Genomic DNA, 14543 nt, shown 5'->3' on the forward strand with positions numbered 1-14543 from the left:
TTCTGGGCACTCTTAAGTGGAAGATCAAAAGAATCTGGAAACCATCTTATATGCAGAATAGTTTGAAAAACCTGGGGTAATTTAGCCTATGCTGAAGTTAGGGCAAGATAAAATTAAATTGCTCTCTAGGGAGGCAGTGGCCTCTCAGACACCCATATCAGGTGGCCTTGGTAACCATTTTCTAGAGTCTAGTAATCAGCTTTTCAATGCTGCAAACTAGATTTTGTCAGAATACTTGGAGCTCATCAAGTCTCTGCCCTTCTAAACATCAAGGGCAAACTCAGGTTTATAAGAGATTATTGGAAAAACCAGAATGCCAGTTCTGCTGCCAGACAAGAATATTTATGTCAGATGGTATGTCCATACATCCAGTAGTACAGTTACACTGGAAGAAGATACTAGGAAGATTGTATGGTAAGTGTGGACTTGGAGAGTCTGAGGTGGATGTTCTTAATATGACTGGTTATCTATAGGTTTGATATTGTTGCCTAAGGGATTAAGATGATTGAATGTGCATGACACACACATTCTGATAAATTCTGACTCTCTAGAACTCCTCTTTTATATAAAGAAGCCATGTAGAATGTCCCACTGATACCACATTGTTTACACTGGATACCACCCAGTTATACCCTCCTAAAACACCCCAGATTTTTTAAAAGAAAGATAGTAATCTGATTGCAGATTTAGGGGCAAGGGATAGAGATAATTACATTTATCAGATTTCTTTATTCCACCTGGAGGAGTTCCTTGTAGTATACCCTATCTGTACTCTACATCAAGGAGGGGCAATCTAATTAAAGTTTACAATTTAAGGGCTACTAAGGTAGAAGAGAAAGAACATTTGTTTTTCCCCCAGCATCAGATTATGACAACACATGTGAAGTGTTACCTACCAGGTAGGCTCATTAAGAGACAGTGCCCGAAGTTTTTATTGGGTGTGATCATGTAGATTCCCTCTGCCTAGTATATATCAAAATTCTAGACTCCCAGAAAGGAAGCCAGTCTCAGCATAATCCTACTGTTTGCACAACAGTTTAAGCACAATAGGCCATCCTTAATCAAGTAGGAAACAATGGAAAGACTCAAAACCCAAGTTTTTCAAGACTTGTTTCAGCCAAGGACAGACCTTTCAAGCTGGACTTTCTAAGAAAAGCATTTCAGGTCTGCTATGTTAACTTTTTGTTCACAATAAGAGTTTTACACTGAATTTGGAGTTTACCTGGGTGGCCTTTTGGTTATCTTGCCCATCTGAGCTTCTGGTTTTCTTTCTTTCTTTTTTTTTTTTTTTTAAAGATTCTATTTATTTATTTGACAAAGAGAGACACAGCAAGAGACAGAACACAAGCAGGGGGAGTGGGAGAGGGAGAAGCAGGCTTTCCGCCGAGCAGGGAGCCCGATGCGGGGCTCAATCCCAGGACCCCGGGATCATGACCTGAACCCAAGGCAGACGCTTAACGACTGAGCTACTCAGGTGCCCCTGAGCTTCTGGTTTTCTAAGTAACTTTAGTGAGTAGAAAGGAGAAAGCCTCTTGCATTGAGGTCTTATATTTTGGGCAGAATTCACTATCTTAAGGTCCTAGGAATGAAGAAGATTAATACTGGGTACTTTAGTTTCCCAAACAAATGTAAACATGATTCTCTTGGATTTTGTTCACTTACTTGTTCACTTATTTGGATGTTTGTTCACTTATTGTATCTGCTGTGTGCCAGGCACTAAACCATAATGTAGCAGGAAGTACAAAAGATCTATAGCAGCATGGTTCTTGCTGTTAAAGATATTGGTCGCTAGCTATATAGTAGTGGCTCAGGAATCCAGGAGATCTCACTAGATGTTTTTGGTTCTCTTTTTTGTAATTTTGATTTCTGCCAGATTTAGCTGCTCCATTATGTTTTCTTCACACTGTTCTTTTTTTTTAATTAAGTAGGCTCCACACACAACGTGGGGCTTGAACTCATGACCTTGAGATCAAGAGTCACAAGCTCTACTGACCGAGCCACCCAAGCACCCCCACTCAATTTTTTTTTAAATATGCCTATTTTTAATTTTTATTCTTTAATTTTTTTTTTATTTTTTAAATTAACATATAATGTATTATTTGTTTCGGGGGTACAGGTCTGTGATTCATCAGTCTTACACAATTCACAGCACTCACCATAGCACATACGCTCCCGAATGTCCATCACCCAGCCACCCCATCCCTCCCACCCTCCTTCACTCCAGTAACCCTCAGTTTGTTTCCTGAGATTAAGAGTCTCTTATGCTTTGTCTCCCTCTCTGGTTTCGTCTTCATTTTTCCCTCCCCTGTGATCCTCTCTCTTGTTTCTCAAATTCTTCATATCAGTGAGATCATATGATAATTGTCTTTCTCTGATTGACTTATTTCGCTTAGCATAATATACCCTCTAGTTCCATCCACGTCATTGCAAATAGCAAGATTCGTTTTTTGATGGCTGCATCATATTCCATTGTATATATACCCCACATCTTCTTTATCCATTCATCCACTGATGGACATCTAGGCTCTTTCCATAGCTTGGCTATTGTGGACATTGCTGCTATAAACACTGGGGTGCAGGTGCCCCTTCGGATCACTACATTTGTATCTTTGGGGTAAATACCCAGTAGTGCAATTGCTGGGTCATAGGGTAGCTCTATTTTCAACTTTTTGAGGAACCTCCATACTGTTTTCCAGAGTGGCTGCACCAGCTTGCATTCCCACCAACAGTGTAGGAGGGTTCCCCTTTCTCTGCATCCCCGCCAACATCTGTCGTTTCCTGACTTGTTAATTTTAGCCATTCTGACTGGTGTGAGGTGGTATCTCATTGAGGTTTTGATTTGGATTTCCCTGATGCCGAGTGATTTTGAGCACTTTTTCATGTGTCTGTTGGCCATTTGGATGTCTTCTTTGCAGAAATGTCTGTTCGTATCTTCTGCCCATTTTTTTTTTGCTTTCTTTTTAAAATTTTATTATGTTAATCACCATCATTAGTTTTTGATGTAGTGTTCCATGATTCATTGTTTGCGTATAACACCCAGTGCTCCATGCAAAATGTGTCCTGCTTAATACCCATCACCGGGCTAACCCATCCCCTCACCCCCCTCCCCTCTAAAACCCCGTTTATTTCTCAGAGTCCATAGTCTCCCCTGGTTTGTCCTCCCCTCCGATTTCCCCCCCTTCATTTTTCCCTTCCTACTTTTTTTTTTTTTTTAACATATAACGTATTGTTTCAGAGGTACAGGTCTGTGATTCATCAGTCTTACACAATTCACAGCACTCACCATAGCACATACCCTCCCCAATGTCTATCACCCAGCCACCCCATCCCTCCCTACCCACTCCAGCAACCCTCAGTTTGTTTCCTGAGATTAAGAATTCCTCGTATCAGTGAGATCATATGATACATGTCTTTCTCTGATTGACTTATTTCGCTTAGCATAATACCCTCTAGTTCCATCCATGTTGTTGTAAATGGCAAGATTTTGTTGTTTTTTTTTGATGGCTGCATAATATTCCATTATATATGTATACACACACACGCGCGTGCGTGCGCACACACACACACACACACACACCACATCTTTATCCATTCATCTGTTGATGGACATCTTGGCTCTTTCCATAGTTTAGCTATTGTGGACATTGCTGCTATAAACATTGGGGTGCACATACCCCTTTGGATCACTACATTTGTGTCTTTGGGGTAAATACCCAGTAGTGCAATTACTGGGTCGTACGGTAGCTCTATTTTCAACTTTTTGAGGAACCTCCATACTGTTTTCCAGAGTGGCTGCACCAGCTTGCATTCCCCCAACAGTGTAGAAGGGTTCCCCTTTCTCCGCATCCTCCCCAACATCTGTTGTTTCCTGATTTGTTTTTTGGTTTGGTTTTTTTTTTTAAAGATTTTATTTATTTATTTGACAGAACACAATTAGCCAGAGTGGCAAGCAGGGAGAAGCAGGCTCCCCACTGAGGAAGGAGCCTGATGTGGGGCTCGATCCCAGGACCCTGGGATCATGACCTGAGCTGAAGGCAGCTGCTTAATTGACTGAGCCACCCAGGTGCCCCTCCTGATTTGTTAATTTTAGCCATTCTGACTGGTGTGAGGTGGTATCTCATTGAGGTTTTGATTTGGATTTCCCTGATGCCGAGTGATGTTGAGAACTTTTTCATGTGTCTGTTGGCCATTTGGATATCTTCTTTGGAAAAATGTTCATGTCTTCTGCCCATTTCTTGATTGGATTATTTGTTCTTTGGGTGTTGAGTTTAGTAAGTTCTTTATATTGGATACTAGCCCTTTATCTGATATGTCATTTGCAAATATCTTCTCCCATTCTGTCGGTTGTCTTTTGGTTTTGTCGACTGTTTGCTTTGCTGTGCAAAAGCTTTTTATCTTGATGAAGTCCCAATAATTCATTTTTGCCCTTGCTTCCCTTGCCTTTGGCAATGTCTCTAGGAAGAAGTTGCTGTAGCTGAAGTCAAAGAGGTTGCTGCCTGTGTTCTCCTCAAGGATTTTGATGGATTCCTGTCTCACATTTATGTCTTTCATTCATTTTGAGTCTATTTTTGTGTGTGGTGTAAGGAAATGGTCCAGTTTTATTGTTCTGCATGTGGCTGTCCAATTTTCTCAACACCATTTGTTGAAGAGATTGTCTTTCTTCCATTGGACATTCTTTCCTGTTTTGTCGAAGATTAGTTGACCATAGAATTGAGGGTCCAATCCTGGGCTTTCTATTCTGTTCCACTGATCTATGTGTCTGTTTTTGTGCCAGTACCATACTGTCTTGATGATTACAGCTTTGTAATAGAGCTTGAAGTCCGGAATTGCAATGCCACCAGCTTTGCTTTTCTTTTTCAACATTCCTCTGGCTATTCGGGGTCTTTTCTGGTTCCATACAAATTATAGGGATTATTTGTTCCATTTCTTTTTAAAAAGTTGATGGTATTTTGATAGGGATTGCATTAAATATGTAGATTGCTCTAGGTAGCATAGAGATTTTCACAATATTTGTTCTTCCAGTCCATAAGCATGGAACGTTTTTCCATTTCTTTGTGTCTTCCTCAATTTCTTTCATGAGTATTCTGTAGTTTTCTGAGTACAGATCCTTTGCCTCTTTGGTTAGATTTATTCCTAGGTATCTTATGGTTTTAGGTGCGATTGTAAATGGGATCAACTCCTTAATTTCTCTTTCTTCTGTATCGTTGTTGGTGTATAGAAATGCAACTGATTTCTGTGCATTGATTTTATATCCTGCCACTTTCCTGAATTCCTGTATGAGTTGTAGTAGTTTTGGGGTGGAGTCTTTTGGGTTTTTCACATAAAGTATCATATCATCTGCAAAGAGTGAGAGTTTGACTTCTTTGCTGATTTGGATGCCCTTTCTTTCTTTCTTTCTTTCTTTCTTTCTTTCTTTCTTTCTTTCTTTCTTTTTTGTCTGATTGCTGAGGCTAAGACTTCTAGTACTATGTTGAATAGCAGTGGTGATAGTGGACATCCCTGCCGTGTTCCTGACCTTAGGGGAAAAGCTCTCAGTTTTTCCCCATTCAGAATGATATTCGCTGTGGGTTTTTCATAGATGGATTTTATGATATTGAGGTATGTACCTTCTATCCCTACACTGTGAAGAGTTTTAATCAAGAATGGATGCTGTACTTTGTCAAATGTTTTTTCTGCATCTATTGAGAGTATCATATGGTTCTTGTTCTTTCTTTTATTAATGTATTGTATCACATTGATTGATTTGTGGATGCTGAACCACCCTTGCAGCCCAGGAATAAATCCCACTTGGTCGTGGTGAATAATCCTTTTAATGTACTGTTGGATCCTATTGGCTAGTATTTTGGTGAGAATTTTTGCATCCATGTTCATCAGGGATATTGGTCTGTAATTCTCCTTTTTGATGGGGTCTTTGTCTGGTTTGGGGATCAAGGTAATGGTGGCCTCATAAAACAAGTTTGGAAGTTTTCCTTCCATTTCTATTTTTTGGAAGAATTTCAGAAGAATAGGTGTTAATTCTTCTTTAAATGTTTGGTAGAATTCCCCTGGGAAGCCATCTGGCCCTGGGCTCTTGTTTGTTGGGAGATTTTTGATTACTGCTTCAATTTCCTTACTGGTTATGGGTCTGTTCAGGTTTTCTATTTCTTCCTGGTTCAGTTTTGGTAGTTGATACATCTCTAGGAGTGCATCCATTTCTTCCAGATTATCTAATTTGCTGGCATAGAGTTGCTCATAATATGTTCTTATAATTGTTTGTATTTCTTTGGTGTTGGTTGTGATCTCTCCTCTTTCATTCATGATTTTGTTGATTTGGGTCATTTCTCTTTTCTTTTTGATAAGTCTGGCCAGGGGTTTATCAATCTAATGAATTCTTTCAAACAACCAGCTCCTAGTTTCGTTGATCTGTTCTACTGTTCTTTTGATTTCTATTTCATTGATTTCTGCTCTGGTCTTTATTATTTCTCTTCTCCTGCTGGGTTTAGGCCTTATTTGCTGTTCTTTTTCCAGCTCCTTTAAGTGTAGGGGTAGGTTGTGTATTTGAGACCTTTCTTGTTTCTTTCTTTTTTTTTTTTTTTAAAGATTTTATTTATTTATTTGAGACAGAAAGAGAGAGAGCACATGAGAGGGGGGAGGGTCAGAGGCAGAAGCAGGCTCCCTGCCGAGCAGGGAGCCCGATGCGGGACTCGATCCAGGGACTCCAGGATCATGACCTGAGCCGAAGGCAATCGCTTAACCATCTGAGCCACCCAGGCGCCCCACTTTTCTTGTTTCTTGAGAAAGGCTTGTATTGCTATATACTTTCCTCTTAGGACCACCTTTGCTGCATCCCAAAGATTTTGAACAGTTGTGTTTTCATTTTCATTGGTTTCCATGAATTTTTTAAATTCTTCTTTAATTTCCTGGTTGACCCATTCATTCTTTAGTAGGATGCTCTTTAGCCTCCATGTATTTGAGTTCTTCCCGACTTTCCTCTTGTGATTGAGTTCTAGTTTCAAAGCATTGTGGTCTGAAAATATGCAGGGAATGATCCCAATCTTTTGGTACCGGTTGAGACCTGATTTGTGACCCAGGATGTGACCTATTCTAGAGAATGTTCCATGTGCACTAGAGAAGAGTGTGTATTCTGTTGCTTTGGAATGGAATGTTCTGAATATATCTGTGAAGTCCATCTCGTCCAGTGTGTCATTTAAAGCCTTTATTTCCTTGTTGATCTCTTGCTTGGATGATCTGTCATTTCAGTGAGGGGGGTGTTAAAGTCCCATACTATTATTGTATTATTGTTGATGTGTTTCTTTGCTTTTGTTATTAATTGGCTTATATAATTGGCTGCTCCCATATTAGGGGCGTAGATACTTAAAATTGTTAGATCTTCTTGTTGGATAGACCCTTTAAGTAGAATGTAGTGTCCTTCCTCATCTCTTATTATAGTCTTTGGTTTAAAATCTAATTTCTCTGATATAAGGATTGCTACCCCAGCTTTCTTTTGATGTCCATTAGCATGATAAATGGTTTCTGCCCCCTCACTTTAAATCTGGAGATGTCTTTGGGTCTAAAATGAGTCTCTTACAGACAGCATTTCTATGGGTCTTGTTTTTTTAATCCAATCTGATACCCTGTGTCTTTTGAGTGGGGCATTTAGCCCATTTACATTCAGGGTGACTATTGAAAGATATGAATTTAGTGCCATTGTATTGCCTGTAAGGTGACTGTTACTGTATATTGTCTCTGTTCCTTTCTTGTCTGTGATTTTTAGGCTCTCTCTTTGCTTAGAGGGACCCCTTTCAGTATTTCTTGTAGGGCTGGTTTGGTGTTCATAAATTCTTTTAGTTTTTGTTTGTCCTGGAAACTTCATTTCTCCTTTTATTTTCAGTGACTGGATATAGTATTCTTGGCTGCATATTTTTCCATTTAGTGCTCTGAATATATCATGCCAATCCTTTCTGGCCTGCCAGGTCTCTGTGGATAGGTCTGTTGCCAATCTAATGTTTCTACCCTTGTAGGTTACATATTTCTTCTCCCGAGCTGCTTTCAGGATTTTCTCTTTGTCTATGAGACTCGTAAGTTTTACTATTAGATGTCGGGGAGTTGACCTATTTTTACTGATTTTGAGGGGGGTTCTCTGTGTCTTCTGGATTTCTGGATTTCTCTGTGTCTCCTTCTGGGATCCCAATTATTCTAATGTTGTTTCATCTTATGGTATCACTTATCTCTCGATTCTCCCCTCGTGATCCAGTAGTTGTTTATCTTTCTCAGCTTCTTTATTCTCCATCATTTGGTCTTCTATATCACTAATTCTCTCTTCTGCCTCATTTATCTTAGCAGTTAGAGCCTCCATTTTTTATTGCACCTCATTAATAGCCTTTTTGATTTTGACTTGTTTAGATTTTAGTTCTTTTATTTCTCCAGAAAAGGATTCTCTAGTATCTTCTATGTTTTTTTCAAGCCCAGCTAGTATCTTTATAATCATCATTCTGAGCTCTAGTTCCGACATCTTACTAATGTCCGTATTGATTAGGTCTCTGGCAGTCGGTACTGCCTCTTGTTCTTTTTTTTGAGGTGAGTTTTTCCATTTTGTCATTTTGTCCAGAGAAGAATAGATGAATGAGAGAACAAAATACTAACAGGGTAACAACAACCCCAGAAAAATATACACTAAATAAATCAGAAGAGACCTGAAACCAGGGGAAAAGAAAGGAAAAGAAAGGGAAAAAAAAAAAAAGAATATGATCAGGCTGGTGAATAGAACAGAGCCACACACACTAGATTTGGGGTGTATTTTGTTCTGTTAGAAGCGATTGCCTCCCAAATTTTAAAGAAAGAAAAACTTATATATATATACAAAAATAAGGGTAAATACGATGAAGGGATGGAATAGGACTGTAAGATGAAAAAAACGATTTTTAAAAAGGAATTGATAAGAAATTGTTGAAAAAAAAATTTTTTTAAAAAGAATGTGATCAGGCAGGAGACTAGAACAAAGCCGTACACTAGATTTAGGGTATATATTGGTCTGTTAGAAGAAACTATATCTCAAAATTTTAAAGAAAGAAAAAAAAATAAGGTTAAATACAATGAAGGAATAGAATATGACTGTAAAAGTGAAAATTAAAAAATTTTTAAAAAGGAATTGATTGAAAAAGAAAAATTTTTTTAAAAAATAGAAAAAGAAAATTAAAAAATTAACTTCAAAAGACTAAAGAATCGTGGGGAAAAAGCCATGAATTCTCTGAGCTGTATTCCCCTTTGCTGGAGTTTTGCAGTTCTCATTGATCGGTAACCTTGGCTTTGGCTGGCTGTTCTGGCTGATCTTCTGGGGGAGGGGCCTGTTGCAGTGATTCTCAAATGTCTTTACCTGAAGCGGAATTTCTCCACCCTAGCCAGGGGCCAGGCTAAGTGATCTGCTTGGGTTTGCTCTCAGTAGCTTTTGTTCCCTGAAAGCTTTCTGTACAGCTTTGGAGGATGAGAGTAAAAATGGTGGCCTCCCAATCTCTGTCCCCAGAGGCGCCGAGAGCTCGGGACCCCACTCCTCAGTGAGCCCTCAGAGAAAAGCAGTCAGTTACTCCTGTCTCCCTGGTCTCCCGTTACCGTCTGTGATAACCTGGCCTGTGACCGAGCATTTCTGTCTCTGGCACACAACCCCGTTTGGAGTCTCCAAACCCAGCAGATTTCCTGTGATGCGCTCCCGTGCCGCTCCTCCCCGGGGGAGGAAGGGGGTTCTCCCTGGATCTGCCGCTTGTTGGGTCCCTGCTGGAAGAGCAGTGGCCCGACTGTGCGGTGGATCACAGTTTATGGCAACCCCGAGCTGAGAGCCCACTCCTCAGCTCAGTCTCTGCAGCCGGCTTCCCTGTGCTGATACCTGGGAGCTCTGCTGCACTCAGGCACCCCCAGTCTTTCTGTGACCCCGAGGGTCCTGAGACCCACTGTCCCAGTGAGGGATTCACACCCCCGCTTAGCCACTGGAGCGACATCTCTCAGTGGAGCAGACTTCTAAAAGTTCCGATTTTGTGCTCAGCTGCTCTATTACTTGCCGGTAGCTGGCTGATGGGAGGCTTCCTCCCCCCACGGTCTGTCTTCCTAAATATTGCCTCGGATGCTATTTTTTTCTTTAATCTTCTGTTGAGTTCACAGGTGTTCAGAATGGTTTGATAACTATCTAGCTGAATTCCTGGGACCAGACGAAATTTAGGTCTCCTCCTCCTCTGCTATCTTGCTCCTCCCCCCGACTGTGTTCTCTTATAACTTTCATGAACTATTTTGCCTGAAGCTCTTCATTTTCAGTAAACATTTATTGAGACTCTAGTGAGCCTCAAGTAACTCAGGACAGGGGAGAAGGGCCTATTAGAGAACTTCCTGAAGAGGTGATAAGGAAATTCTAAGCCTGAACACCTCAAAAACTAGTTCAAGAGGCTGCAGGGTAACAGATTACAGCCCAGAGTGCTGATCTGCTTCCCAGGTGACAGATAAGCTTAACCTTTTCTTACCACAAGGAGAAGTATTTGTCACAGTGAGATTGGTTGCCACTTTATTGAACACCCGTGTAACAGTTAATTCTTTTTTCAAGTTGCTGTTGGACTGTGGTTTGGGAAATGGCAGCACTTCAGAGAGTGGCACAGAGTCTGTTGTGGCCCAGCACAGGATACTGATCTTCTGTCAGCTTAAAAGCATGCTTGATATAGTGGAACATGATCTTCTCAAACCTCACTTACCCTCTGTCACTTATCTGAGATTAGATGGCAGCATACCTCCTGGTCAGAGGCATTCCATTGTTTCACGGTAAGTGGCTTCTAAAACTCTTAGAAAGCAAGCTGTAGTCAGTTATTACTTACATAGAAGTTTGCCTCATGAAACATTTTCTTTGGCTAAATATCTACACATGTGTTGTTATTGTATAATTCAACCCAACTAAACCCATTTTAAAATATAGAACTCCAGAAATACAATTGAATAGTTTTGGTTAAAAAAAAAAAAAAAAAGGGCATGACATTATTAGGAAGGCACTCTGAAGGGCAAGGAAGAAATTTAAGGCATCAACAAAAGATAGAGACAATGACTTTCCCCCTTACTTTTTTTGGGAGGTTAGGGTAGGAGGAAGCAAACAAGTGGCTTAGCTAAGATCTCTAACATCCCTGTGTCTCTGCTGAGAACAAGTTGGAAACTGGCCCAGGTAGGAAGCAGAATTGGTGAGTGCAGTGTTTAAGTGTGGTTTGCATTCTCTACTTTAGAAACCTCAGGGGTTGGGTTTTTTAATGCAAATTCCTAGGTTTTGTCCCAGACCTTCTGACTTTAAGAGTGAGCATTTTTTACAAGCATCTCTAAGAGATTGTTAGGCACAATAGTATTGGAGACTCACAAGGGGCTTTGGAGATACACAAACCCAGGCTTGACTCCTGACTCTAGACATGTTCTGTTGAGCCCATTTATCAAAAATAATAATATCTATAAGGACAATGATAATATCCTTATAGAGCTATTGTAACAATGTAATGCACATAAAGTACAAAAACCCATCGTTTGATTCACAGTGAGAATGTAATAAATGGTAGCTTGGTAATGATGTTAGTTTTTCTTTTTCCTAGAAGCTCTTAGATGTCAGAACTTCTATCAGTATCTTCTAGGATTAGCACAATCATAGCAACCACCTCATCCTCTAATTTTCCTGATTGATCTAGCCTTTTCCCCAACTCTTCTGTCTCCACATGTTAAAGGTTCATAGTTGGGTTTTGTCTTCATTAGTGTTTATTTTTTTATTTTTATTTTTTTTATTTTATTATTTGACACAGAGAGAGACACAGTGAGAGAGGGAACACAAGCGGGGGGGAGTGGGAGAAGGAGATGCAGGCTTCCCGTGGAGCAGGACGCCCGACGCAGGGCTCGATCCCAGGACCCTGGGATCATGACCTGAGCCAAAGGCAGATGCTTAATGACTGAGCCGCCCAGGGGCCCCTGTCTTCATTAGTGTGTAATTACATTTTTGCAAGTTAGTCTTAATCTGGCATCCTAAAATATAACCCAGTTGACTTGTTGTTTGTGAAATTTCTGAAGTGTTCTAGAATATATTCCTTTTATTACTGAATATGTATGCATATTAAAAGAAGGTTTCATCTCAAGTGGTCACAGAAATGTCCACATCATTTTTTTTTTTTTAAGTAAGCTCTATGCCCAGTGTGAGGCTTGAACTTACAACCCTGAGATCAAGAGTCACATGCTCTACTGACTTCCCCAGCCAGTTATCCCCATGTCATAGATTTTTTTTTAAGATTATTTGAGAGAGTGAGTGAGCCTGCAAATGAGAGGAGGGGCAGAGGGAGAGAGAGAATTTCAAGTAGACTCCTGCTGAGTGTGGAGCCCAATGTGGGGCTTGATCTCATGACCCTGAGATCATGACCTGAGCCAAAACCAAGAGTTGGGCGCTTAACCAACTGAGCCACCCAGGCACCTCCCCCACATCATAGATTTTTAAAGCAGTGTTCTCATTTGTGCTCTTTAATTTTTATTAAACAGTCCAGTTTGTTACAGAAACCTTAGAAATGTACTAACTTTTTTTAATATCTATACTTTTAGGTTTAACAATGATCCATCCATAGATGTTCTTTTACTTACAACTCATGTTGGCGGCCTGGGGCTTAACTTAACAGGCGCTGACACAGTAGTATTTGTGGAACACGACTGGAATCCTATGCGCGATCTACAAGCCATGGACCGGGCCCATCGCATTGGGCAGGTAAAAAGTCATCACTCACAGGTGTTAACTTGTACCCTGGCGAAATACTCACCCAGCAAAGCCAGGAAGCCTTGGCTTAAGTTCCTTCTCTGATGCCAAGTGTTGTGACCTTAGGCAAGTCACCCAGTCTGTGGCACCACTTACTCATGCATTAAATAAGGTACTTGGGCTAAGGAAACCTTGGACACTGTCCCTTCCTAATACTTAATTCTCTGCAAAATGATAAAATTTTAAGCTCATGAAGCCAGATAAATAAAACCCAATCCTAATTAGATAGTAGTTAAGTACTTAGTTCTAGTATGCAAGCCCCCTGACTTGGTGAACCTCAAAGCTTATCAGTTTGTGCTACAGTTGTTTAACTTCTTTTTGTCCTTCAGAAACGTGTGGTTAACGTGTACCGATTGATAACCAGAGGAACGTTGGAAGAGAAAATAATGGGTTTGCAGAAATTCAAGATGAACATAGCAAATACTGTTATTAGCCAAGAGAATTCTAGTTTGCAGAGTATGGGGACAGATCAACTTCTTGATCTGTTTACTCTTGATAAGGTAAAGAACTTACACAATTTGCTATATCTTTAATGTGTTCACAGACTTCCCTGGACTGAAAGTATGAAAGTAAGCCGCAAAAGGCATTCACTTTAGTATTAACTAGGCAAGCCTTTGAGGGAATTTTTGATGTCCAGATAAAACTCTTAAATTTTGACTTTCTGTTTTTAGTGCCTTGCCTTGAGGTTTCTTAGCCCTTTCCTGCTAAAAGACAGCTATCACTGGAGTCAGCTAGACCTGGGTCTCTGTTTCTTGCCCTGCCTCCTATTAACTGGTGACCTTTGGCAAATTAACTTGTCTGCTCAGAGACTTCTCTGCCGTTGGGAGGATAAAAATGCTGGTATCACTGCATGGTTGAAAGATAAAATGAAATAGTATATGTAAGCACTTAGAAAAGGTACCTAGTATAGATTCTCAGTAAATAGTAGCCATTATTGTTATTTTGGATGATGGAACTAATACATCAGGTAACAGTCCATAATCAAAGGATCTAACAGCTTAAAAATATTGGTGTAATAATGTACAACCAGTAGGGTTGGAGTTAAAGTCCTGCATAGGTTCAGAAAAATCCACTGCACACTCAGTATAAATTGTGGTGAGAAATGGCCTTATATAATTAAACTAGCTCTAATAACAGAATTGTAATGTCCAAATAGAAAGTAGTTCCATTGTACTCTGTGTGTGTTAAGCCCACATTTAAAATATTAGGTCTGGTGCTGGGTGCTGCATTTTATTTTATTTTATTTTTATTTTTATTTATTTATTTGAGTGAGAGAGAGAGAGAGCACAAGAGTGGGGAGCGGGAGAGGGAGAAGCAGACCCCCTGCTGAGCAGGTAGCCCGATGCAGGACTTGATCCCGGAACTCCAGGATCATGACCTGAGCCGAAGGCAGTCGCTTAACCAACTGAGCCACCCAGGCGCCCCTGGATGCTGCATTTTAAACAGCAATTAATAAGTAAGTCCCCAAGAAATGGCCCAGATGGAGGAAGGTTCTTCAGTCATGTGGTGTAAGTAAGGTTAAATAAGATACATGTAATTTACAAAAAAGAAGGCTCAAAGAAACCTGGATTGCTATTTTCAAATAGCTTTTATTCTGTTTGAAAGAATATTGGTGACTTTTAGGAAGCAGAACAGTGCTCAGGGGATGTTCAAAGAAGCAAAAGCTATCGCCATAAAGGACCTTATTGTGACAATTGGCAAAATTTGAATATGGACTATATAGCAGTATTAAGTTTCCTTACTTTGATTATGTAAGAGAACATCTTTGTTCTTA

At 40.1% G+C, this 14543-nt stretch overlaps 1 protein-coding gene across 5 annotated transcripts in view; it reads left to right on the forward strand.

The window, feature by feature from the left end:
* BTAF1 (B-TFIID TATA-box binding protein associated factor 1) overlaps positions 1 to 14543 on the forward strand; it is a 111140-nt gene that overhangs the window by 92825 nt on the left and 3772 nt on the right. For 3 of the 5 annotated variants that reach the window (XM_045878414.2, XM_064595019.1, XM_045878415.2), the window contains 3 exons: positions 10562 to 10773; positions 12562 to 12721; positions 13099 to 13269. In XM_045878414.2, the coding sequence (XP_045734370.1) occupies positions 10562 to 10773; positions 12562 to 12721; positions 13099 to 13269 (543 nt within the window). Of the gene's footprint in view, positions 1 to 10561; positions 10774 to 12561; positions 12722 to 13098; positions 13270 to 14038; positions 14278 to 14543 lie in introns of all 5 variants that reach the window. The other 2 variants (XR_010412517.1, XR_010412518.1) reach the window with 2 other exon arrangements.

This window comes from Mirounga angustirostris, unplaced genomic scaffold (assembly GCF_029215605.1).
Source record: "Mirounga angustirostris isolate CCGP_5_RB_7025 unplaced genomic scaffold, mMirAng1.0.hap1 SCAF_6, whole genome shotgun sequence".
NCBI lineage: Eukaryota > Metazoa > Chordata > Mammalia > Carnivora > Phocidae > Mirounga > Mirounga angustirostris.